General features: G+C 62.8%; 2 protein-coding genes across 2 annotated transcripts; both read right to left on the bottom strand.

The window, feature by feature from the left end:
- Nucleotides 1-1,105: 1,105 nt before the first annotated feature.
- On the bottom strand, nt 1,106-8,016 carry RHBDL1 (rhomboid like 1). Its single transcript, XM_058816119.1, has 8 exons — nt 7,924-8,016; nt 5,135-5,293; nt 4,701-4,925; nt 3,579-3,727; nt 3,384-3,496; nt 3,016-3,116; nt 2,052-2,112; nt 1,106-1,983 (listed from the first exon to the last, which is right to left on the bottom strand). The coding sequence occupies exons 1-8, from the start codon at nt 7,960-7,962 to the stop codon at nt 1,712-1,714; spliced, it is 1,119 nt and encodes a 372-aa protein (XP_058672102.1). The 5' UTR covers nt 7,963-8,016; the 3' UTR covers nt 1,106-1,711.
- A 2,931-nt stretch (nt 8,017-10,947) lies between these two features.
- Nucleotides 10,948-25,132, bottom strand: RHOT2 (ras homolog family member T2). Its single transcript, XM_058816116.1, has 19 exons — nt 25,088-25,132; nt 24,757-24,815; nt 23,664-23,745; nt 23,514-23,557; nt 21,979-22,032; nt 21,595-21,647; nt 20,834-20,942; nt 20,333-20,434; nt 19,659-19,757; nt 19,165-19,273; nt 18,766-18,886; nt 17,169-17,253; nt 15,722-15,867; nt 15,541-15,641; nt 15,339-15,469; nt 14,874-14,954; nt 14,572-14,694; nt 14,228-14,430; nt 10,948-12,754 (listed from the first exon to the last, which is right to left on the bottom strand). Exons 1-19 carry the CDS (start codon nt 25,122-25,124, stop codon nt 12,637-12,639), a joined length of 1,857 nt encoding a protein of 618 aa, XP_058672099.1. The 5' UTR covers nt 25,125-25,132; the 3' UTR covers nt 10,948-12,636.
- Nucleotides 25,133-25,234: the final 102 nt, after the last annotated feature.

Consider the following 25,234-nt stretch of genomic DNA (forward strand, 5'->3'; position numbering starts at 1 on the left):
CGACAGCGCCGCTTCCGGGGCGGGGCGGGGCGCGCGACAGGGGCGGGGCCTGGAGGGGGCGGGGCTGATGGACAGGGCTGGAGTGGGGCGGGGCTTGTGGGGAGGAGGCGGGGCCTACGGGCAGGGACGGGGTGACGAGCGGAGGGCGGGGTTAATAGGGAAAGAGGCGGGGCTAAATTTTGGGGGCGTGGTCTGTCGGGCAGGGGGTGGGAACGAGGCGCGTTTGGAAAGGGGCGGAGCTAAGAGGCAAAGGACGCCGGGGGCGTGGTCAGGAGCGGTGGGCGTGGTCAGAGTGCGGTTTATGGGGTTGAATGGGGATGGATGGATGGATGGATGGATGGATGGATGGATGGATGGATGGATGGATGGATGGATGGATGGATGGATGGATGGATGGATGGATGGATGGATGGATGGATGGATGGATGGATGGATGGATGGATGGATGGATGGATGGATAAGGGATGATGGATGGATGGATGGATGGATGGATAAGGGATGATGGATGGATGGATGGATGGATGGATGGATGGATGGATGGATGGATGGATGGTAGGTAGGTAGGTATTGGGGGGCAGTTTATGTGGTCGAATGGGGTTTGGTGGGATCGAGGCACACAGAGGGGCACGGGAGGATGGGTGAGAGTCCTGGCTGGAGGGGACAGGAGTGCAAAGGGGTGTCGGGGGTGTGAGAGTCCAGGGGGGAGACACCATGGAGCTGATGGGGGTGGGAGACTGGGGGCTGGCTGAGGGGTGCAGAGTGTGAATGGGGGGTGCAGAGTGTGCGGGGTGCTCGGTGCCTGCAGCCAGCGCTGGTGCCTGCAGCAGGCAGGGCTGGGGGCCGGGGGTGTCTCAGTGCCCACCCCCCCTCTCCCGTGTGTCCCCCCCGCTGCCAGCCCCGGGGCTCGGCCGGGTGCCGCTCCGCTGATCCCGGAGTTTTCTGCTCCAGTAAGCCCCGAGCCCGGCTGTGCCCCCCCCGCCCCCAGGGCAGCCAGCCCGGCATCCGCACCACCTCCATCAGGGATGGGGGGCACCCAAAACCCCCTCCCCCGACAGAGACACGAGCCCGCAGTGTGCAAAATATTTATTTATACTCCAAAAAGGTCTGGGGGGGGTTAGAGCGGGGACCCCCCGCGCCCCCATCCCGGGGCCAGCCCCTGTCCCGGGAGGGCGGCCGGGGCCGGGGCGGGGCGGGGGGGCCGTGCCGCCGAGGGCACCGCCAAACGAGTCGCGCCGGTCTCAGCTGGTTCCTGCCGGGCTCTCCCCATAGCCTTCTCCTTGTTAAATTCCTCTTTCTTTTATTTATATTTATTTTGGCATAGAAAAATAAATCGCTCCTCTTTTGGCACCAGTCCTTGGTGTGAAAGTGCAGGTCCTGGGGGGCTACAAGCGGCCCCCGCCCTGGGCAGGGGGTCCGGGAGCCGGGGGGGGTCCCGCTGGCCCGGCTCCCTCCCGAGGGGCGCGTTCCGAGCCCTGCGGGCACCCCGGGGGCGCTGGCGGTGCCGGGGCAGGGCTGAAGCTCCTTTGGGGACGGGGTGCGGCGGGCGGGGGGCGGCGGGGACACGGGGGGCGCAGCCCGGGGCGGGGGGCGGCGCGATCGCTAGCACCGAGGGGACAGGCGGGCGGGGGGCGGCCTGTCCCCATGTCGCGCGCGGGGACCCCCCCAGCCCCTCCAGCGGCGGCTCGGACACCGAATCAGCCGCGGGGTCGGGCTAGGGCGGCGGGGGGATCTGTGCCCCCAGCAGGTCGTAGGCGAAGATGTTCCAGAAGACGGCGAAGAGCAGGAAGGTGCCGTAGGAGAGCAGCAGCACCCACCAGCCGCACTGGTCCTGCAGGCTCTCCTCGTAGCTGCGCAGGATGGTCAGCCCCATGCTGATGCCCACGATGGCCCCCGCCAGGTGCGCCATGAAGCTGGGCTGGGGGCCCGAGGCCGGCAGCGGAGGGGAGAAGCGGAGCCAGACAGCGCGACCGACCTCGGAGCTCACTGCGGGACAGGGCAGGGCTGAGCCCGGGCCGGGCAGCGCGGCCGGGGGAGCGGGGGGCGGTACTCACTGCACACCAGCGCCAGAACCATCCGCAGCAGCTTGTAGGGACAGCGCATCCCGGCCCAGTTCTGCGGGAACGGAGAGAGAGAGGGATGGGGGATGGAGGGATGGATGGATGGATGGAGGGATGGATGGATGGATGGATGGATGGATGGATGGATGGATGGATGGATGGATGGATGGATGGATGATGGATGGATGGATGGATGGATGGATGGATGGATGGATGGATGGAGGGATGGATGGATGGATGGATGGATGGAGGGATGGATGGATGGATGGATGGATGGATGGATGGATGGATGGATGGATGGATGAGGGATGGATGGATGGATGGATGGATGGATGGATGGAGGGATGGACATGGATGGATGGAGGGAGGGATGGGGGAGGGAGGGATGGATGGATGGATGGATGGATGGATGGATGGATGGATGGATGATGGATGGATGGATGATGGATGGATGATGGATGGATGGATGGATGGATGGATGGATGGATGGATGGAGGGATGGATGGATGGATGATGGATGGATGGATGGATGGATGGATGGATGGATGGATGGAGGGATGGATGGATGGATGGATGGATGACAGGCTGGCACCAGTGATGCTCCAGCACTGAGGCAGGTGCTTCTGCCAGAGCCCCTGGAATGCTCCATGGAGCCCCCACAGGCCCCATCTCCTCCCCCCCCCACACCCACCCCATGATGTCACCCAAGGTGTCCCTCTGTGACAGTGCCACCCCTAATGCCACCCCTAATGCCACCCACTGCATCCCCCCACCACTGCTGCCCACCACAGTGCCAGCCACCCCATGGCATCCCCCCAAAATGTCCCACCACCCTGATCAGCCTGCAGACAGTTCCCACCCCCGTTGTCACTCCAAGGCACCCCATACCATGCTGCCCACCCTACAGAGCCATCCCCCCGTCCCCCCCCCCCCAGTGTCCCCTTGTCCCCTGGCTGACCATGACGACGTTGGCGAGGTGAGCAGAGCAGAGGGCGTAGACTCCCCCCGAGCCCCCGACCAGGGGCGCCCTCATGTCCGTGATGGAGACGGTGAGGGAGCCTGGGGGCACAGACAGGGCTCAGCATGGGGCCTCACCCCACAGCACTAATTAATTACTGCCTACATTAATTAATTACAGCCTGCTTTGCCCCCCAGCCCCCGGCCAAGTGACGCTGGCACTGCCAGCAGAGCCCAGCATCCCCACCAAACTCAGAGTGCCCCTCAGAGGAGACTGCCCCTCCCCGTGCCCTCCCCGGGCTGGTGACAGGGACGGACAGGGCGATGGGGACAGGGGGACAGGACAGCGCCCCCCATGGCAGCACCCACCTGCCAGGACCCCGGCCAGGTAGAGGAAGCTGATGCGCAGGATGCCGTGCACCATCTCCAGGGGCACCCCGATCATCAGCTGCAGGAGGGCGTTGAACCCCAGCTGCTCCAGCCTGCCCGAGCACAGGAGGGGACAGGGGGGCTCAGCCTGTGCAGCCCTGGGTGTCCCCGTGTCCCCTCCCAGGCAGGACCTACCCCACGTGCATGAACATGTAGGTGAGGAAGCGCCAGGCGCGGGCACGGTGCCCGGGGTGATAGACCAGGGGGCTCTTCATGTACTCGGGGTGGTAGGTCTGCAGCACCCACTTGTTCAGCCGGGCCCCGTAGCACAGGAACACGATGATCTGGGACAAACCCCGTGGCTGTCACCCCCCTGCGCCCCACGGACACCAGGGTGCCACAGCTGGGGTCACCCATCCCTGCTGCCCCGGGTGTGGGTCACACATGTGGGCACAAGGGCATCAATAAACAGGGTCCTCCGTCCCTCCACCCCCGGGTGAGTGCCCCAGAGGCACCAGGACATCACAGCTGGGGTCACCCATCCCTTCTACCCTGGATCTGAGCCTCTCCATGAGTCCCATCCATGGGCACAAGGACATCATGACTGAGGTCACCCATCCCCTCTGTCCTCAGCACCACCCTGGACACCAGGACATCACCACGGGGGTCACCCAACCCTCACCCCATATCAGAGCCCATCCATGGGCACCAGAACAGCACAACTAGGACCAGCCAGCCCCACTGCCCCAGCTCTGAGCCACCCACGTGGGCACAGAGATGCCACACCCAGGGTCATACAAGGTCACCCATCCCTTCATGCCAGCTCTGTGTGCCCAGGAGCTCACAGCCAGGGTCACACACCCCTTCATGCCAGCTCTGTGTGCCCAGGAGCTCACACCCAGGCTCACCCATCCCTTCATGCCAGCTCTGTGTGCCCAGGAGCTCACACCCAGGGTCACACACTCCTTCATGCCCATCTGTGTGCCCAGGAGCTCACAGCCAGGGTCACACACCCCTTCATGCCCATCTGTGTGCCCAGGAGCTCACACCCAGGGTCACACACCCCTTCATGCCCATCTGTGTGCCCAGGAGCCCACACTCAGGGTCACACACCCCTTCATGCCCATCTGTGTGCCCAGGAGCTCACACCCAGGGTAACCCATCTCTTCATGCCAGCTCTGTGTGCCCAGGAGCTCACAGCCAGGGTCACACACCCCTTCATGCCAGCTCTGTGTGCCTGGAGCTCACAGCCAGGCTCACCCCGTGCCCTCCCCGAGCTCTCCAGCGGGACCGGCAGTGCCACCCCCGTGCCCGCACCTGGGTGAGGGTGACGGCGGCCATGAACACGGGCGGGGGGCAGGTGCGGTGCTGGTAGAAGTACCAGCGCCGGTCCATCTCGCAGGGCAGGATCTCATAGGCCACGTAGCGGACGAAGCGTTTGTAGATGCCCAGGCCGGTCTCGTCCAGCAGCACGTCGCGGGGCAGCGCCCGCTGCCCGTTGGCGATGGCGCGCTTGAAGCTGCTGGAGCGCTTGCTGCTGATCTGCGGGGAGAGCCGTGCCCGGGGCAGCTCGGGACCCCCGGCCCGGTGCCACCCTCTGTGCCACCCCCGGTGCCACAGCCCGGAGCGGCCGCCCCGAGGCCGCGGTGCCACCCCCACCCCTGGGCACCCCCCGCCCCCCTCCCTGAGAGGCGCCCGGTGCCCACCCCGGGCTGGCACCCGCCCCGTGCCCGTCCCCGCCCGACACTGACCAGGTCTACCAGCTCCTGGTAGCAGACCTGGCCCTCGTCGTTGCCCTGTGCCAGGGCCACCAGCATGTCGAGCTTGGCGGGGTCCAGGGGCAGCTCATGGCTGTGCACCAGGCTGGCGAAGGTCTCCACGCCGATGAAGCCGGTGTTCTCGGGGTCCAGCTGCGGGCACGGCACGGGGCATCACCGCGGTGCCATGGCTGTGCCTCCCTGCTCGCCCGGGGACACCTCCCGGTGCCCCTGGCTCCATGGCTCCTGTCCCTGCCTCTGTGGGGGACACTGCAGCCTGCAGCCGCCATGGGCCGTGCCCTGAGAGGTGCCCTGTGCCCCGTGCCGTGCCCCCTCAGTGCCACGCTGCTGCCTGTGCCGTGCCCCGAGAGGTGCCCTGTCCTCCATGCCATGCCCCAAGAGGCGCCCTGTGCCGTGCCCCTAGAAGTGCCCTGTGCCCTGTGCCGTGCCCCAAGAGGTGCCCCGTGCCTGGAGTCGTGCCCCGAGAGGTGCCCTGTGCCCGTGCCCTGTGTCCCAGGCCATGCCCTGGTGTGCCACGCTGCTGCCCGTGCCGTGCCCCAAGAGGTGTCCTGTGCCCCAGGCCATGCCCTGAGAGGTGCCCTGTGCCCCAGACCATGCCCCGAGAGGTGCCCTGTGCCCCGTGCCCTGTGCCGTGCCCCCTGTGCCACGCTGCTGCCCGTGCCGTGCGCTGTCCCCGTCTCCCCGGGCGCAGCCAGCACTCTCCCACTCAGTTATTTCTCGCCGCCAGCAGCCTGCCAGCCAGGAAGCCACCAAGCTAAACACACGCGCAGCCCTGGCACCAGCCTCCTCCTCCTCCTCCTCCTCTCCTCCTCCTCCCGCTCCTCCCGCCGCCCTTGCCGCTGGATCCACCGCGCCCGGCCCGGGGCACCGTGTGCCATCCCGGGGCACCGTGTGCCATCCCCGGGCACCGTGTGCCATCCCGGGGCTCCGTGTGCCATCCCGGGGGCTCCGTGTGCCATCCCGGGGGTCCTGGAGCGGGCCGGGCACCCCGAGCCCTCCGGGGACAGCCCCCAGCACGGGGTGCCCCACACGGGACCGCTCATGGGGACAGGGAGCCGGGGTGGCACAGGAGGGTGTAGATGGGGAGGGGGCACCACCGGGCAGAGCGCAGCCCCTGCAGTCACCCTGAGGTCGTGTGGGGTTTGTTCCCTGCTCCTGCAGGGAGGGAAATGTGGGAGAGGAGCCTCAGCCTCGTGGGATGGGCAGGAAAGGGAGAGCCTGGGACATGGGGTAGTGTCCCTGCAGGGTGGGCACCCCATCCCTCCCTGTTCCCCCGGCAGGAAACAGCCACAGCCTCTTTACCAGGGGGGTCTGGCTGCCTGGAATGGGGTGCAGGGTGGGATGAGGAGTACAGGGTGGGATGGGGGTGCAGGGTGGGATGAGGAGTACAGGGTGGGATGGGGGTGCAGGGTGGGATAGGGGAACAGGGCGGGATAAGGGAGCAGGGTGGGCTTGAGGTGCAGAGTGGGATGAGGATGCAGGGTGGGCTGGGGGTGCAGGCTGCAGGGTGAGATGGGTGGTGCAGGGTGGGATGAGGGGTACAGGGGGGGATGAAGGAGCAGGGTGGGATGGGCAGTACAGAGCGGGATGAAAGGGTGCAAGGAGGGATGAGGGAGTAGGGTATGATGGGGGAGCAGGGTGGGATGAGGGGTGCAGAGCGGGATGAGGGGTGCAGGGTGAGATGAGGGTACAGGGTGGGATGAGGGGTGCAGGCAGCACCTTCAACCTCTCAGCAGCCGCCAGCCCACGGGAGCAGCCCCAGCCATGAGGAGTGGAAGCACCCTGGTGTCACCTGTGCCCCTGCCCCACAGCCACCACCCCACAGGCTCCACGTGTGTGTTTGTCACGCCGGGACCTGGCACACGCTCTCCCCACGCTGGCACACACTGAGGCACCGGCCCCAGGAGCACCAAGAGCCCTGTCAGCAGCCAGGGAGCCCCTTTCTGCTTTTAGGGTGCATCTCCCCCCATCCCAACCTCACTGGCACCCTCCTCCCGCCCAGGAGGGCCCAATCCCACCCCCGGCCCTCCCAGCGCCGCTCATTCCCGGGGATGAGGCTGCTCGTTCCCGGGGAGCTCGGGCTCACATGGAGCCCCTGTGCCCGAGGGGGTGACACGGGGGACAGCACCGCGGCTCCGGGCTGGGGGACCCAGCCAAGGTCACGGGAACAGCGGGGGGCGAGCGGGGATCAGCTCATTTCCCTGAAATTCCTTCCCCATGCCCAGGGCAGAGCCGCCAGCTGGGCCGGGGCTGGGTGGGGATGGAGGGACGAGGCGATGGAGCTCAGGGGGGCCGGGTGGAACCCCTCGGGGCCGCCCCGAGCCGCGGGCAGAGCCCCGCGCAGCGCCGATGCTCCCCGGCCTCATCCCGCAATCAGGTCACGGGGGTGGGCGCAGACCCCCGCCCCGCCCGCGGCACCGAGCGAGGCACCCCCGGGGCTGCACCCGGCACCCGGAGCCGCCGCTCCGTGCCCAGCACCCCCCGTCCTTGAGGGCGCCCCGGGCAGGATCGGAGCCGGCGCTGCCGGAGGGAGAGGCCACAAGTGCGATGAGCGGCACCGGGCGGGGGTGCCCGCGGCCGTGACGGGGGGCACCGAGGGGCGCTGGCGAGGATGGCACGGCCGCGGTGCCCGCCCTGGCTGGGCAGCGGTGCCCGCTGAGCGCAGCCGTGCCCGGGGCGTGCGGGCACCCCCGCCCCGGTGGCGATGGCCGGTGCCCGGTGCCCCCCCCGAGCGGTGCCCGGTGCCCCCCGGGCGGCCTCACCTGCTCCTGGATGAGCTGCAGCAGGGAGCTCCTGTCCATGCACCCGGCGGGCTGAGGGCTCCGCCGCTCCCCCGCGCCCGGGGCCGGCGAGCCGGGCAGGGGAGCGGCGCGGGCGGCGGGGGCGGCGGCGGGGGCGGCTCTCCCCGCCAGCCCCGCGTTGCGGCGGGCCCGGCAGCGAGCGGCGAGCGGCGGCGCCGGGAGCCGCCGATGGCAGCGGGGCGACGGCGGCGGCGGGGGCGGGAGCGGAGCCGAGCGGAGCCGCCCCCGCCGCAGCGCGCGGCGCAGCGCCCCCCCCTCCCCGCACCCCCCGCCGCCGCCGCCGCCGCCGCGCGGGGAACCGGGACCCGCCCCGCCCCGCCCCGCCGGCAGCGCCGGGACACGGCCACGGCACCGGCAGAGAGCCCACACCGCGATCGCAGCCTGGGATGGGGCCGGCATCCCGGTGCGGCTGCGGGCATCCCTGTACGGGAACCTGCATCCCAGTATGGGAACCTGCATCCCAGTACAGGAACCTGCATCCCAGTATGAGAACCTGCATCCCAGTACGGGAACCTGCATCCCAGTACAGGAACCTGCATCCCAGTATGAGAACCTGCATCCCAGTACAGGAACCTGCATCCCAGTACGGGAACCTGCATCCCAGTACGGGAACCTGCATCCCAGTACAGGAACCTGCATCCCAGTACGGGAACCTGCATCCCAGTACGGGAACCTGCATCCCAGTATGGGAACCTGCAACACAGTATAGGAACCTGCATCCCTATATGGGAACGTGCATCCCAGTACGGGCACTCACATCCCAGTATGGAAACCTGCATCCCGGTATGGGAATCTGCATCCTGGTACTGGTACCCACACCCCAATACGGTGACTGCCTCTGGGTGTGATAGCTGCTTCCCAGTGTGGTATTTACATCCCAGTATGGGCACTCACATCCCAGTACTGGTGCCCACAGCCTGGCCCAGCTCCTGCATCCCAGAGCAGCTCTGTGCATCCTGCTGTGGGTGCCTGCATCCTGCTCCGTGTCCCAGCACTGATGGGACCTGGCTCCTGCTGTGATCCCTGTGTCCCAGTACAGGATCTGCACCTGGAATGGAAACCTGCATTCCATTTCCAGTGCTGCATCCCAGTACAGGTACATGTGTTCCAGTACCCACATCCTGGTACCTGGTTGTGCAGCTGCACCCTGTGTGAGGAATCCATATCCTGGTACAGTACCAGCATCCCAGAATGGACCCCAGTGTCCTGGGATGGACATCAGCGTCCCAGAATGGACACCAGTGTCCCAGAATGGACCCCAGTGTCCCGGGATGGACACCAGCATCCCAGAATGGACCCCAGTGTCCCAGAATGGACCCCAGTGTCCTGGGATGGACATCAGCGTCCCAGAATGGACACCAGTGTCCCAGAATGGACCCCAGTGTCCCGGGATGGACACCAGCATCCCAGAATGGACCCCAGTGTCCTGGGATGGACACCAGCATCCCAGAATGGACACCAGTGTCCCAGGATGGACACCAGCACGCCAGCACCAGCTGCCTGCTGAATCTGGCACAGATTGCAAACATTCCCTCCATCCTGTCCCTGACCCCCAGGCCAGCACAGCCCGGGTACACCCCCCATGGCACAGGGACCACGGAGACTCCAGTGCTGTCCCCTGCCCCGGCACAGTGCTCATGGACAGCCTGGCACTGGGTCCCTGGAGCTGGCACCGCTATGGGACATGCCCATTGTCACCGAGGCCAGGCTCCCCTGGGTCCCCAGCAGGGCAGGGGTGTCCCCAGGACCCATCCCTGGTACTGCCCCCACTTCCCAGAGCTGCAGCTCAGCCCCACTGAGGTGCCTGGGGAGCTCTGGTCTGCCCAGCCTTGCCAGACCCTTCCCTGGTGTCCCATGGCCGTGCCAGGCGTGTGCCCAGCCCCACACCCGCGTCTGTGCCAGCACAGCGCCCGTGCCCCGCACGGCAGAGCTATGAATACCCAGCAGGGCACGTGGGCCGCGGCTCCCGGGGGATCCAGCCTGGTTTGGAGTCACCAGGGAGCCCCGCGTGTCCCGTCCGCCTGCACCGCCTCCTCTGCCCGCACGGCCGCGCCGCTGTGTCCCCATCCTCCCTGTCCCCTGGTTGTATCCCCACCGTCCCTGTCCCATGGCTGTGTCCCCACTATCCCTGTCCTGGCTGTGTCCCCATCGTCCCTATCCCCTGGTTGTGTCCCCACCGTCCCTGTCCCACGGCTGTGTCCCCACCGTCCCTGTCCCGGCTGTGTCCCCATCGTCGCTGTCCCCTGGCTGTGTCCCCACCCTCCCTGTCCCACGGCTGTGTCCTCACCGTCCCTGTCCCCTGGCTGTGTCCCCATCGTCGCTGTCCCCTGGCTGTGTCCCCACCCTCCCTGTCCCACGGCTGTGTCCTTACCGTCCCTGTCCCCTGGCTGGCCCTGTGGGAAGGGTCTCCCCTCCCACCCCACAAGGATCCCCCCAATGTCGGAGCAGTCCGATCCCATCCAGTGCAGAGGCTCTGGAAAATCCTTTTCTCCGGCTGCGCCCACGTTGCCTGTGCCCAGCGCCCGTGGCTGAGGCAGGGACAGAAATAGCTGAGGGAAAATCTGCCACGGGAAAACAGGAGCAGGGAGGGGAGGTGGCACAGCCCTGCGAGCTGCAGGTGCAGGGGGAAAGTGACTGCAGGGAAGTGGGGAGCCCCAAACCCCACACAGGGATGGGCACAGAGACCACAGCTCCCAGGGCAGCCAAAGCTCCCCCTTCCCACGGATCCTGAGCAGAGAACCACGGGATCCATCACCTCCTCCCCTGGCTCTGCACCCTGGCTGGCACTTGCACAAGGACCTGTGTCCCCAAGCACCAAGGAGTCCTGGCCAGCCCCAAGCCCTGTCCCACCACACCAGGCCCTAAATCCCTGTCAGTGCCCTCAGACGGGGAAGCCCAGGCTCTCAGGGTGGCCCTGCTCCCCCTGCCTGGGTGACAGGGACAGGGGTCCTGCTCCCCAGGGGATACAGGACACGGTGTGCAAGCTCAAGGTGTGTAAAAATTTATTTTGCTGTAGAGAACAAACCTAAAACATTACAGCTCCAGCAGATGTGGAGCAGGGAGACACCAACACCAGGCACGGGCCTGGCTGGCAGAGCCACGCACGGTGGGCACAGAGGAGGACATTGAGCACGAGGGATTGGCCCTGGCAGTGCCAGGAACCAGCACTGAGTGTGTGCCCAACTGGCAGGGCAGCTCCAGCACAGGCAGGGACACGCAGAGCTGGGGACAGCGGGATGGAGACACCACCCTGGGACTGCCCCAAGGAGAGACACTGGCACTGCCCAGCAATTCCTCCATCCCCTCGCTGGTTCCAGGCCACCATAAAACATTTAAATAGACAAAACACAGAAAAAGCAGCTCTGGTGCTAGCCTAGGATCTGCCCCTGCAGCTGCCTGGAGACTGACCCTGAGCGTGCTGGGGAAGGCCAGGCTGGTGACACTGCCAGGCTGGTGACATGGCCAGGCTGGTGGCACGACCAGGTTGGTGGCACAGCCAGGCTGGTGACACGGCCAGGTTGGTGGCACAGCCAGGCTGGTGGCACAGCCAGGGCTGATCCAGGCTCTCCAGGAACCCAGGGATGGTGCTGGCCTGGCTCTTTGGGACTTGCACACAGGGACTGAGCTCAGTCCCAGCAGATGAAACCAGCTCAGGTGTGGGCAGGGGACAGGACAGGACAGGAAGGAGCTTCCAGTGGTGCCAGGAGATGCAATGCCCAGAGCCTCACGCTCTGGACAGGGCCCCACAGAGGGGACAGCAGGGCACAGGGCCTAGGGCAGAGCGTGGCACCAGCTCAGTGATGGCACTGCCAGGGACAGACTGGGCACACAGTGGGCACCCAATGCCCTCCCAGTCCTTACCAGGGCTGCCAGAGCCCTGCAAACACTGCTGGCCATGAATACTGGTGGCCAGGGTGGGGAGGGGATGGGCCAAACAGGAGCCAGGAAAGGAGAGTAGATGGACCCAGAGCCTGGCACGCTGCAGGACTCACAAGATCTTTGTGTAGAAACAACAGAAAGGAGCTCAGGACAAGCCCTGGTGGTCACTGTCCCCCCTCAGGCCAGGAGAGCAGCCCCTGTGGCCCGGCAGGAGGGGCCAGGCTGACCCCTCACACTGGGCTGGGGGTGTCAGTGCCTGGCCCTCCCTCCCTGGCTCCGTGTACCAGCCCTGGCTGAGGGAAACCGGGACAGGATCTGGAGCTGAGCCCCAGGGAGCTGCAGCCTTGAGCTCATCTGACAGCTCAGCTGCTGCTGGAGCTCCCCGGGGCCCCGGGAGCGCTGTGCCCTCCAGAATTGAGGGCACCAGCACAGCCCTCAGGGGAGGGAATGTGCCCAGTCCAACAGACACTGAAACACTCGTGTTTGAGCTTAAAAACAAGCGTTACAAAAACTGAACAGAATAAAAGACGAGGGTGATCCTCCAGCTGCTGGTGAGGCAGAGCTCTCCTGGCAGAGCTGCCAGCCCTGTGCCCACGGGGGCCAGGAGGCCACAGGCTGAGGCTGCCCGGTGCCAGGGCTGATCCTGCTGGTGCTGCCAGGTCTGGCTTCACTGCTCCTGCAATCCAGGCTGGGGGCAAAGGAGGATTTCCTACCGGGGCCAGCTTGAGGCGGGGCCCCTCCGGGCGTCGCTGGGGACGGGAGCTGGTGTCACGGGGCCGGAGCGGGGCGTGGCTCTCACTTGTTCTTGGCCAGCAGGCGGTACAGGGTGAAGCCCACCAGCGCTGTCACCGCCGCCCCCAGCGCCACCCGCAGCCAGAAGGACGCGACTCCCAGCTCCACGGCGTTCAGGTGCCTGCAAGCAAACACAGAAGAATCCGGTGAGTGTGGCTGTCCTGGTGCTCCCACCCCACACAGGGAGTGCCAGGGGGTGAGCCCAGTGAGAATCTGAGATTCCCCATCCCTGCAAGCAGAGCTCTTATCACCCAGCATCACCACCAAGCCAAGGGGGGCTGTGGGATGGATGTGGCTGTCCCCTCCCCTGCCCTGGAAACAGCTCTCCAACACCTCAATAATTAGACAGGTATGTGTCTTTCTAGGTCAGGCTGCCTTTGCAACTCCCCAGGATGCCACCACAGGGACACTGGTGACAGGGACCAAAGGGCAGCGAGGGACAGGCCCTGGTGCTGCCCCAGTGTACACATCCCCTCCCCTAGCACGTGCTGTCCTGCACTAACAGCTCCTCTCCTCTCTCTGCCTCCATCCATAATTCATTCCCCACTACATCGGGGGAGCACAGCCAATCCCCGGCCCTACATTACGCTGTTATTTATTTATACCACATACCCCAAGATATATTAAGAATATTTAAATTTTAATACTGCAGAGGGGAGGGAAAAAAAAAAAAAAGCGTCAGCTCTAAAAATAAAATTGTTTATTGAAAAGAAGCTGGAGGGAAAACTACTCACTAGTAATGCCATCCTGCCTTCCAACGCTCCCACACGCTCTCCCCGCCAGGGCTCGGCCCCTGGAGCTGTGCTGGCCCTGCCCAGCCCTGGAGCAGAGTGATTCCACTCACAGGGAGCCTCCTCTCTCCTCAGAGCCCCCCTCACCTCCTGTGACCAGCCTGGTGCTGTCCTACCCCATTCCCAAGCCCTCTGGGGTGCAGTTTCTCTGTGTGACAGAGGTCTGGCTTCACTGACCTCTTTTCCAGCCTGATCCATCTCATCGGGAGAAAATAGCTGCCACCCCCCCCGTGGGCCTTGGCAAACTAAGCTGGCTACTCCTCTTCAGCATTTTTTATCTTAGGCTTCAAAAATAAACACTCCTGTGGCAGGATCTATCTACTAAATCTGCCAGAGACATACACACAGGCAGCAGAAAACCTCCCCCCTCTGCAATTAGAGAAGAAGTGGCTTTTCTGTTTCAATTACTTGTATAAGCAGATCACAGAATCACAGAATCCTGGAATGGTTTGATTGGAAAGGAACATTAAAGCTCATCTCATTTTACCCCTGCCATGGGCAGGGGCACCTCCCACTGTCCCAGGCTGCTCCCAGCCCTGCCCAGCCTGGCCTTGGGCACTGCCAGGGATCCAGGAGCAGCCAGAGCTGCTCTGGGCACCCTGTGCCAGGGCCTGCCCATCCTCACAGGGAACAATTCCTTCCCAATATCCCCTCTAATCCTGTCTTCCTTCAGCTTAAGGCCATCCCCCCTTGTCCTGTCACTGCATGCCCTAGATGACACCAAAAGCTGCAGAGAAACCAAAGCAAAAGCAATGTGGCAGAGGCAGGGCTGGGACACAGCCCCCCATGGGAAGGATACTAACGGGAAGGTGGCAGCAGTGGCCAGTTTGGTGTAGACAGCAGTGCTGGGTGGTCCCTGGCTGTGGCAGGAGAAGGGGAAGGGTGGAGGGAGGCAGTGCTTGTAGCAGAACTCAGCTGGGAAGAGCCCTGGCTGCTGGCTGGCTTCTGGCAGGTCTGTCTTGGAGGCCACGAACACACAGGGGATCTGGCTGTCCACGTAGTGTTGCTGCAGAGACAGAAACCCCAGCGAGGGGTTAGGGACCAACCCCAGGAGAGGCTGATGTCCCCTGTGCCCCTGGTGAGGTCTAACAGGACCCCTGGGCTGCCCAGGACCTCTGTGAAGGCCCCCAGGGTCCCTGCCAGGTACCTTGTAGATGCTGGCACAGTAGCTGAAGGATTTGGGGTCGCTCAGGCTGTAGATGAAGCAGGCGACGTCGCAGGCGGTGTCCGACGGCTTGGAGAAGGTGCTGTCAGCACTGACCTCGGACAGCTGCAGCACAGGGGACAGCAATGTGGCACTGCAGGGTCCCAGGGCTCAGCTGCTCCTCACAGCAGCACAAGGACAGTGCCAGCACAGCCACAGGCACAGCCCAGCCCCATGTGCCAGGGTATGGGGACAGCCCAGCCATGCTAAGAGCCAGGCACAATTCCCTGCCCTCCCACACTTACTATGAGGTACTTCTCCTGGCCATTGACCTGCACTGTGTTGATGGTGTAGAGGGATGGCTTTCCTGGCTTCTCCTTCTGGGCCTGTCACAAGGAAAACAGCATCTCAGGTTGTGGAGACCCAAGCAGTGCTGGGTGAGGGACTGTTTCACCCTGCCCTGAGCCCCCCTGGCCTGAAGGGCAGCCAGGGCCTGGCATGGGATGTGGGGCTGCTCCTAACAGGCAGTGAAAGTCAGGTCAGAGCAGGGAAAGGGACAAGCAGAGGGAGCAGACCCACTGCTTTACCCACAATAAGGACACCAAAGCCACCAGCATAGAGGGGTGTGGAGCATGGGCAGGGAGGGCAGCACACAGAGGGGCCTGGCCAGGGGCAGGGAGGTGCCACCAAGGGACAGATGGCTCCAGGACCCCCAGCTGTGCCTCCTGCTCCATCCTGGGAGCGTGGCCAGGCAGGGAGCAGCCACTCACCGCCGGGCTCCTGCCGAGGAAGGCCTGCAGGAAGGCAGACTTGCCTGCGCCCCGCGCTCCCAGCACCTTGCACAGGAACACATTCCTCTGGGTCTGCCCCTTCTCCAGGTCAATCCTCTTCTCCCGGGTCACTGGCAGCAGAGAGGGTGGTGAGAGCCAGGAGGGACCCAAGCTGTGACAGAAGGGGAGGGCATGGCTGTACCTGTGAGGGCTTGGGTCTGGGAGTCCTGCTCCGAGAGGATGGGGTAGCCCAGGTAGCCCAGGCACTCCAGGCAGTGCCGCACGTCCAGGTAAGCCACGAGCCTGCAGAGACAGAGCACAGCAGCAGGGTCAGCAAGGGCTCAGTGAGGTGAGCAAGGGCCAGGGAGAGGGACTGAGCTTACGTCCACTGGCAGAGGAATCCATGCAGGGAAAGCAGGCCTTTATCAGTGGTGCATACCGTGTTGTAGAGCTCGGGGCCCCAGGGCACGCAGGGGAACACGCTGAAGAAGTTCTGCAGCTCTGTGTGCGACAGGGCTCCATCCTGGTCCTGCCAAAACACACAGGGGAGTCACCAGGGGAGGCAGGGCCCAGCCTGTGCCCATGGGGGGCCCTGCCACACGGGCCACCTCCCTGCTGTGCACTGTCACAGGGATCTGTCAATGGCAGGGATCGATCGGCCGCAGCGAGGCCGGAGCTGGGCGAGCTCAGAGCCTCAGGGACTCCAGCGCTGCACAGCAGCAAACAGGCCGTGGGATTGCAGCTGCAGCCAGGCAGGATTGTCCACGCCCACCCCACAGCCCTGAGCTGCTGTTGCTGGCACTCCTGGAGCCAGATGTCCCACAGCAGCCTGCATCAGGCCAGCCTGGCCTTCCACAGCACTCAGCACTCAGGCTGCTGTGCCTGAGGAGGACCTGCTGGCACCTGGGCACCCAGGGATGTGCATCCATTCAGTTCTGCCATTCCCCATGGCTACAGAGCTGATCTGGACACACAGGGATGTGTGTCCACTCTCTGCTGCCATTCCTGAGCCACTGCCTGTTGTCACAGAGCTGCCATTCCCCAGATGCACATCAACATCTGAATAGCCAGTCCGAGCAGGTGCATGCTGATCCAATACATCCCTTTCTCCCACTCTCCAAGAGCCTGAGTTTGGCACAAATGTGTTGCTTTCTCTCCCTCTCTCCAGCCTGGCAGCCCTCCACCAGGCTGGCAGATGCTGGTGTTTGGTCCATGGCTGCTGGCCAGCAGCTGTGCCCGCTTCCCTGCCTGCCTCCCTGCCCAATTCCCTGCCTCCCTGCCCAACTCCCTCCCTCCCTGCCCAATTCTCTGCCTCCCTGCCCAATTCCCTGCCTCCCTGCCCAATTTCCTGCCTCCCTGCCCAATTTCCTGCCTCCCTGCCCAACTCCCTCCCTCCCTGCCCAGTTCCCTGCCTCCCTGCCCAATTCCCTGCCTCCCTGCCCAACTCCCTGCCTCCCTGCCCAATTCCCTGCCTCTCTACCCAATCCTCTGCTTCCCTGCCCAACTCCCTCCCTGCCCAATTCCCTGCCTCCCTGTCCAACTCCCTGCCTCCCTGCCTGCTGCAGCCAGGCACAAGGAGCATGCCAGCTTGATGCCAACTCAGACCCAGTCCCTCAAAGTCCAAACTGTCTCTTGGCCCAGAGTAGTGACCAAACCCCACGTCCCTGACAGGCCATCAGACCACCTACAGCTTGCTGTGGCCTCTTCCTGCTCCCACAGCCTCCAAAGAGGGAATGCTGTGGCAGAGGAAAGCCTTTCCCTGGTGCTCCCTGGCACAGAGGGGGGTTAGGGGAGCAGCCCCTGCCCTGCAGCCCCTGCCCTGCTGCCCACCTTGTCATGCTTCTCAAAGAGCCTCTGCAGGAACTGGTATCCCAAGTGGTTGAGCTCTGTGGAGCAGCCAGGGGGCACACGGATCCTGTTGGGAAAATCATGGAATTACTTAGGTTGGAAAAGCCCTCTCTGATTGAGTCCAACTGCTCCAACACTGTCAAGGCTATCATTGACCCATGTTCCCAAGTGCCACATCTATGCTGGAGAATTCTGCTCAGAGATGGCTTAAAAGGCAGCTGTGAGGAGCAAATTCTCACAGCCTGTTTCTGTAAACAACAAAAGTTCTCAGGCATGTTTATGTAAACAGCAGAAGTTCTCAGGTTGTTTTTAATAACAAGTAAATATCTTGTCCTTGGATAAGTTTTGGGAAAGCAGAAGTTGACAAAACACGGAGGCCTTGAGAACTTTCATATCAGGGTGAGAACACAAATCTTGGTTTCAATAACAAACCACAGGTATTGAAAACAAAAGGAGGGGTTGGTGTATAATCTGTGACCTATGATGAGCTCGGATTTTGTAATATGTATAAGCTTAATTAACACCACTATAAAAGTGTGTGAGTGAGATCAATAAACTGGAGTTCGATGCTGATCAACAAAGATGGGTCGTCTCCCTTCGCTTTCAACACATCTACATAGCTTTGAATCCCTCCAGTGATGGGGGGACTCCACCACTGCCCTGGGCAGCTGTGCCAGTGCCTTTCAGCAGAGAAGTTTTTCCTACTACCCAACATAAACCTAGGAAAACCTAGGAAATTTTTCCTACTGCCCAACATAACTCTTTCAGCAGAGAAATTTTTCCTACTACCCAACCTAAAACCTCCCTTTTATCTTTCATATCTTATTCTGCAGTTCAGACACCCAAATGAACCTCCTCAAGCCCTGAATGAAGGGCAGCATGTGAGCACATCTCACCCAGGGGAAACAGCTCCCCACTCCCTCCCTGCTCAAGGTCAGCTGTTGCCTCCAGGCCTGGCTATTCCTTGACACAGCCCCTTTATTTAGTGGAGAATCCCTTGAGGATGCACAGTGGCCTTTCCCTGGCACATCCCAGGCAGCCCAGGAGATGCTGTGCCCTCGCTTTGACTCATGCCCAGGGCTTCAGCAGTGCCCTGGGTGCCATCCACCAGCGTGTCCCTGTCACCTCCCTGCAGCCTGCTCTCTGGGAAGAGGAGGAGGCAGCTCCCAAGCCAAACCCTTCCATTGCTGCCAGCTCCCCATCTCCAGAGTGGCAGGGAGCAGAGAGGAGACAGAAGCTGCACAATGCGCCGCGAGGGCTGTGCTGACAGCTCACTGCTCCCGACAGAGCCGCTGTGCCTCGCTCAGCCAGGCACACAGCAGCCTCCAAGAACCCCTTGCTGATGTCAAGGCAAGTCTGCATTTCATTCCCCACCTTGCTGTCTGCCTAAATCAGCAGCCCCAGGCGTGCTGTGTTTGTCCCTGAGCCCATGTGTCAGCTCCTGCCCCAGGGGAAAGTGAGCACTGTGAACCTGACCCCAGAGCAGCTCCTGGGCTGCAGGGAGGATGCAGCCAGGGTGCTGGGGATGCTGGGCCATGCACCAGGGGGATGTGGCCCCTGGCCAGCCCTGGGCACTCACTGTGGGTACAGGTAATCATCTGTCAGCTCCAGCTCGTCGTCGTAGCCGAAGCGGCGCAGGATGGTCCAGGTGGTCTCGTGCCGGCCCCTCTGGATGAAGAGGGTGTTGAGGAAGAGGAAGCCTGCAGGAGAGATCAGGGGGCTCAGCCACAGGGGAGTCAGCTCAGCCTCAGGGCTCAGTGGAGTCAGCTCAGGCTCAGGGGTGCACCCCTCAGCCATGCTTCCCCTGGGAAAACACTGCCGGGTCAGAGAGCCACAGCAGCTTGCTTTAACAACAGGGACTAACTAGGCCTGGACTAACTGGGCCAGGAGGCTCAGACCAAGGGCAGCCCCTGGGATGTGCTGAGGGAGGAGGATCCCCCCAACCCTGGGGAGGAGCAGGGAGCCCCTGGGCTGTTACCGTTCAAGGTGAGGCCGTTGTCCTGCACCCCGTCTGTCGTGTTCTTCCACACAACCATCTTCACATCCTCCAGGGCCTGGGGAGCCAGGGGGTTTCCAAAACAAGACTTCTGCCTCCCAAGAGAATGAACACCATTGTCAGAAAAGCTCTCAGAGAGCACAATCCTGTCCCCTCTCCCTTGGCAAGGAATGGGGCTTCAGGGAGGGAAAATCCACCCAGCTCATGGATTTCTGTCTTATGCCTTGACCAAACCCCTGTTCTTCAGCATCCCAATAATTCAGGGCTCTCAGCACCTCCAGAGCCTCCTGGTCTTCCCATGGCAGAGCAAACAGCCCAAGCTTGGGAAGATGGAGCCCCACATGCTCAGAGATGCACCCAGCTGTGCCACAGAAACACCAAACAGGAATGGGATGGCTGTGCCAGGAGGGGCAGCTCCTCTGCTGGAAAGGGAATCCCAGGCACTGGGGAACTCCTCAGCTCTGCAGCCACCCTACCTGGAAGTAGTTGAGCTCATCATCACTGAGGATCTGGTTGTTGTCCTGGTCTGAGAGGTTGAAGATGCGGGTCAGCGCTCGAGCACAGGCGGGTTTGAGCTGCAAGGACCAACCATGGTGACAATGACAGGGCCAGCCACAGCCTGGCCCTTCCTCCTGCAGCCCCACACTCAGAGGGCTCCTTCCTGCACTTCTAGGCCTGTACCACAGCCTCCTTGGAGGTGGGACTCATGGAATCATTAAGGGTGGAAAACTGCCCCAAGATCTGAGTCCAGCTGTTCCCCCAGCACAGCCAAGGCCACCACTAGCCCACGTCCCCAAGTGCCACATCCACAGAGCTTTTAAATCCTTCCAGGAATGCTGACTCCACCATTCCACCTGTGCCAGTGCCTGACCACCCTTACCATGAAGAAATTTTTCCTAATATCCCATCTAAAGTCAGAGAGGACAATCCAGGGGGAATTGTTCTTCTTGACCCTTCCCTCCACAACCAACACACAATCTGGAGCATGAGGGCTTCTGCCCCAACACACCCAAGTCCCTGCAGGTGTACTGAGCACAGGAGATGGGCACTGCTCCCTTGGTCTGTCTGTGCCAGCCCAAACCCTCCACCTGCATTCCAAAACCTCCAGCCCAGAGCAGTGTGAGGGAAGGAGACTCCCCCAGGAACCCACCTGCTTCTCCTCTGGGTCATAGAGCGGGGCAGTGGGGTGCAGCACAGCTTTCTGGGCATAGTAGAAGAGCTCAGAGATGTTCTTGAGGTTCTTGGCTGAGCACTGGGGATTCAGAAGAAGAGAGAGAGGATGATACAATCTCCCCCAGCCAGACTAACTGTGCCTCAAAACCCAGAGCAACATTTTTCCACCATGAGGAAAAATCCAAAGGGGCAATCCCCGGGGTTTTGTTTTGGCTTTGCTGCGCCCATTCCACAGCCCCAGAACCAACAGGGCCTGTGTGGAGCTCCAACTAGAGAGCCACAGAGGGCAGACACAGAAAGCTGCTCCTTGGCAAGGGGTTAAAGGACAGAAAGGCCAAAGGACAGGCTCTCAACCCCTGGACTTGTGTAGAGCAACACCATCAGGGCAGCTCTCCAGGAGCACAGGGGCTCCCTGATTCCCACCAAACCAGCATTCCCACCCCTCAGGGAGGCCCTGCACACCCCCCAGCCCCCTCACCTCCACACAGGTCTCAATCTCCGAGAACTGGTTCATGATGGGCAGGATGACCTCCATGGAGCTGCCCACCTGCAGGTCAGACTTGTTTCCCACTAAAATAATGGGGATTCTAGGAGAAGACACAGAGCACAAGTGAGGTCAGCCCTCCCAGCACTGTGCCAGCCATTGGTGCTCCCATGGGCAGGTCAGGGAGGCCCCAGCTCTCCTCTGCAAGGTCCAGAGCAGCTTTCCTGCCTCCCACAGCCGGGAGCATCCATCTGGAGAAACAGACTGCCTGATCCTGCTTATGCTTTCACCCAGCAACAATATGCTCAGAAGCCTTTAATCCAGCACAACAGCCTTCTGCCCAAGAGATCCAAACACAAACTAAAGCTTCTGTGCTCCCACACCCCCCTGGCAGCCTCCTCTCCCTGCCTGCCTGAGATCAAGGGGGGAGAAGGATCCCTCCCCAGTGACCCCCTGCCTCAACAGGAGCTCTGGTGGAGGAAAGTGCCCCTGTGCTTCTGCTCTAAGTGGTCTGGCCACAAACCACAGTCCTGGAATGGTTTTGGTTGGGAGGAACCTTAAAGCTCATCCCATCCCACCCCCTGCCATAGGCAGGGACACCCCCATTAGACCATGGCTCCCATTCAACCCAGCCTGGATCAAACCACAAAGCTGGTTTGCTCTCAGTACCCTCAGAAGGAGGTGAGGATGGTGGGCACCCCACAGCCCCCAGAACCCCTCAATTCTGCACCCCCAGATCACACCCCACACAGTACCTGGATCCCTTCTCAAGTCCCCCGTTGACCATGGGGATCCACTTTGTGCGAATCTGGAAGGTGAGTAGAGGGAAAGGGCTGTGAGCACAGCTGGGCAGGGAGAGCAGCTCCAGGCAGGCAGGAACATTCCCTGCAGCCATCTGCTCCCCAGCATCCCCTCACACCAGCAGGCAGAGCAGCCCCAGGGACGCTGGGTGCCAGCACCGGGATGCAACAAGCCTGCTGTCCTGCTGTGAGTAACAACCTTGGGTGGGACTCAGCTTCTGCTAGCAGGAATCTCTGACCCAAAATCCCACAGGGCTAGGGGCCATCAGTACGTGCCCACACCACAGGGCAGCACAGAAACCCCAGCACTGGAGCAGGGCCGTGGTGGGGACCCATTACCTTGTCAATGGTGGCTTCCTTGGTGACATCGTACACCATGCAGACCACGTTGGCCTGCAAGAGAAACAGGAGAGGGTGGTGAGGGGGTCCCTGCCACACTTGTGGCAGCAGGGAATGCCAGGGCAGCAGGGAACGCCATGGGAGCAGGGAACGCCATGGGAGCAGGGAACGCCATGGGAGCAGGGAACGCCAGGGCAGCAGGGAAGGCCATGGAAGCACGGAATGCCAGGGGAGCAGGGAATGCTAGGGCAGCAAGGAATGCCAGGGCAGCAAGGAATGCCATGGAAGCAGGGAATGCCAGGGCAGCAGGGAATGCCAGGGCAGCAGGGAATGACATGGGAGCAGGGAATGCCAGGGCAGCAGGGAATGCCATGGAAGCAGAGAATGTCAGGGCAGCAGGGAATGCCAGGACAGCAGGGAATGCCAGGACAGCAGGGAATGACATGGGAGCAGGGAATGCCAGGGCAGCAGGGAATGACTTGGGAGCAGGGAATGCTGCCTGAGCTGCCAGGGAAGCGCTGGGCCGAGCGCACGTGAGCACGGACACGTACACAGCCCCCCGCGCCCTCAGCACGAGCCCTCGAGCTCCTGGGAGCAGCTCCTGTGCCTCAGGAGCTCCTGGGAGAAGTTCCTCTGCCTCAGGAGCTGCTGCTCCCACGCCTGCTGGCCCAGACCCCCCTCCCACAGCAGCCATGCCCCAGCTCTCCTCCCCTCCTGACCCCTGCAGACAGGGCCAGCACCGAGGCTTTATCGGAAGCAGACAGGAGGGATCACTGGTCCTTTCAGCAGAGAGTTTAATGCTAATCCGAGGACACACAAGGGTTTAGGCAGGATTTCCTGGAGCCATTTAAAGCTTCTATGTACTCCTGCTGTCTGGGTGGAGGGAGCAGGACCCCCGTGCCCACCTTCTCGACTGTTAGCCACCGGGGTTGGGAGATTAAACAGCTTTGCTCACGTGAGAGAAATGGTTTTATTATCCATAATTAAAAGGTCCTCATGTCTGCAGAGTCAAGGTTAATCCCAGGGCAAAGAGCAGCTGGGTCCAACCCAGCCAGACAACTTAATTATTCCTCCATGGCTGCTCTGAGGGCTCCCTCATCCCTCCCTGCCCAGTGCTTGCCTGCAGCTCCAGCTCTCAGATTAACTCCTCTGTGCCACAGCTTCATCAGGCAGCCACAGGGATCTAAGCAGGGGTCCTGCCCAAACCCAGCAACTGCTCCTCCCTCTTCTGAGTCTGTGGGGAATATCCTGAGGCTGAGAGCACAGTGTTTGCTCCTGCCTCCTCCTCCCGTGGGCAGCGAGCTGCCCCCACTACTCGCCTTCTGGAGGCTCCCCGGAGGCCTTGGACAAGCCACACACAACAGCTTACAAGACAGAGCAGGATTAAACAAGCCTCTAAACAAACCAGGAGCATTAATCCATGGATAACCAACTGCCTGTGCCTCTCTGGGTGGCTAACAGGGAGGGGAGGGGAGCAGCCATGTGTCCCCTGGGGACCACAGCCTCCTGTGCCCATCCCGGCCAGCCCTGCTCACCTTGGCGATCTCCTCCTGCAGCTCCTCCTCCGTCTGCTCCGACTCTGCAAGGGGAATGAAGCCATCACCACCTGCCCAGGCTGGGCCACCCCGTCCCAATGCCCTCGGGCAGGCAGGGAAGGGGAGAAGCCAGGCAGGACAGGGCCCTACCTGAGTAGTCCACAATGTGTGTGGGGACCTTCTCAGGGGTGACATCGGCCGGAATGGTGATCTCCTCTGCCCGGGGGGGCACCTGCAAAGGCAGCACACCCCCTCCAGCCAAGCAGCACAGGTGACAAGGGACTTCAGAGCCTTGGCCACTGCCAGGGCAGGATGAGCTGTGGATCACGGACCACTCTTGTCCCACCAGGCTGCAGCAGCCCCCTGCACTCCAGCCTTGGCACAGGCAGTGGCCTCCAGGTGGAACTTCCACCTGCCTCCCTCACACCAAGCTCCTGATCCCGGTGGAGATAAACCCTGGACGCTCCCTGGACTCCTCTGGTTGTATAGGCTGGGCTGGGAGCAGAGAAGGGGTGCAGGGCTGGTCCCCTCAAACCCCTGAGCTGATGCTGCCCAGCACAACACCATGGAGGGCACACATGGGCAGCAGGAGAAACACCTGAAGCTCAGGGAAAATGTGCCTGGACAGACTGATCCCATTTCCCTACCCAAATTATGCTGGGGCAGCCAGATGTTGAGGGGCACATCTGGCTGGATGCTCTGCTCAGAGCACCAAACCCATCTCCAGAGGGTGCAGCGGGCAGGGAATGGAGCTGCCCCTTCCAAGGGCTTTGTGGTGGTGCCAGCCCTGCTGTGCTGGTGACAGAGACCCCCAGCAGCAGCAAGGGGGGCCCTGGGAGGCACCAACACCCTCCTCAGGGCAGAGAGAGCTGCAAGTCAGAATCAGCCCCCAGGTCGGAATCAGAGCACAAACTGAGAAAAACACCACCCCAGCTGGAGTTCCCTGCGGTCCTCACTGAATTCACCTGAACCAGCCCCGTGACTGCCACAGCCCCGTGAGCTGCGAGCACCTCCCAGACAGTCCCACCTCCAGCGGGGACACTGAGGACAGAGCTGTCCCACCCAGCCCCATCTCCAGCGGGGACACTGAGGACAGAGCTGTCCCACCCAGCCCCATCTCCAGCGGGGACACTGGGACAGAGCTGTCCCACCCAGCCCCATCTCCAGCGGGGACACTGGGACAGAGCTGTCCAACCCAGCGAGGGGCCTGGGCTGGGGCCGTGCGCGTCCCCTCCCCACTCACCTCTTCAGGAAACTCCTCTCCCACCAGAGCCATGATCAGGGACGTCTTCCCCACCTGGGCTAGGAAATAAAGGGAGGACGTTGACATGGGCACCGGCACGGCAGAGCTTGAGGGGGCCAGCGGCAGGTGGGAGCGCCGGCCGAAGCCGGGATCACCCGGTGACAATGACGGGCCCAGTCTGTCTCCTGGTCCCGCCTGTGACGGGGGGTCCGCCTGGGCCCCCTGCCCGCCCTCACTCCTCCCTCGTAGGAGAACCCTCTCCCCCGGGCTCCCCGTGCCCCCTGCCGGGCTGCAGGAGCCTCCCCCGGCCCCGTGCCCGGGCCCCCCTCACCCTCCCCGAGCAGGAGGATCCGCACGTCCCGTTTCATGGCGGCGCCGCCGCCTGCCCGGCCCGGCCCCCCCGCTTCCGGCCGCAGCAGCGAGCGGCGGCGCAGAGAGGCGCGGGCAGCGCGGCGCCCCCTGGCGGCGCCAGCATACA

The sequence above is a fragment of the Ammospiza caudacuta genome, chromosome 17 (assembly GCF_027887145.1).
Source record: "Ammospiza caudacuta isolate bAmmCau1 chromosome 17, bAmmCau1.pri, whole genome shotgun sequence".
Lineage (NCBI taxonomy): Eukaryota > Metazoa > Chordata > Aves > Passeriformes > Passerellidae > Ammospiza > Ammospiza caudacuta.

Bases quoted from the DNA above. Each gene is read 5' to 3' on its own strand.
- RHBDL1 (XM_058816119.1), bottom strand. From the start codon at position 7,962: ATGGACAGGAGCTCCCTGCTGCAGCTCATCCAGGAGCAG. The intron at 5,294-7,923 runs GTGAGGCCGCCC...CCGTGCCCGCAG, and splicing joins TGCAGCTCATCCAGGAGCAG to CTGGACCCCGAGAACACCGG. The intron at 1,984-2,051 runs GTGAGTACCGCC...CCTGTCCCGCAG, and splicing joins GGTTCTGGCGCTGGTGTGCA to TGAGCTCCGAGGTCGGTCGC.
- RHOT2 (XM_058816116.1), bottom strand. From the start codon at position 25,124: ATGAAACGGGACGTGCGGATCCTCCTGCTCGGGGAGG. The intron at 23,746-24,756 runs GTGAGTGGGGAG...CTGCCTTTGCAG, and splicing joins GAGAGGAGTTTCCTGAAGAG to GTGCCCCCCCGGGCAGAGGA. The intron at 23,558-23,663 runs GTAGGGCCCTGT...TTCCCCTTGCAG, and splicing joins ACACATTGTGGACTACTCAG to AGTCGGAGCAGACGGAGGAG.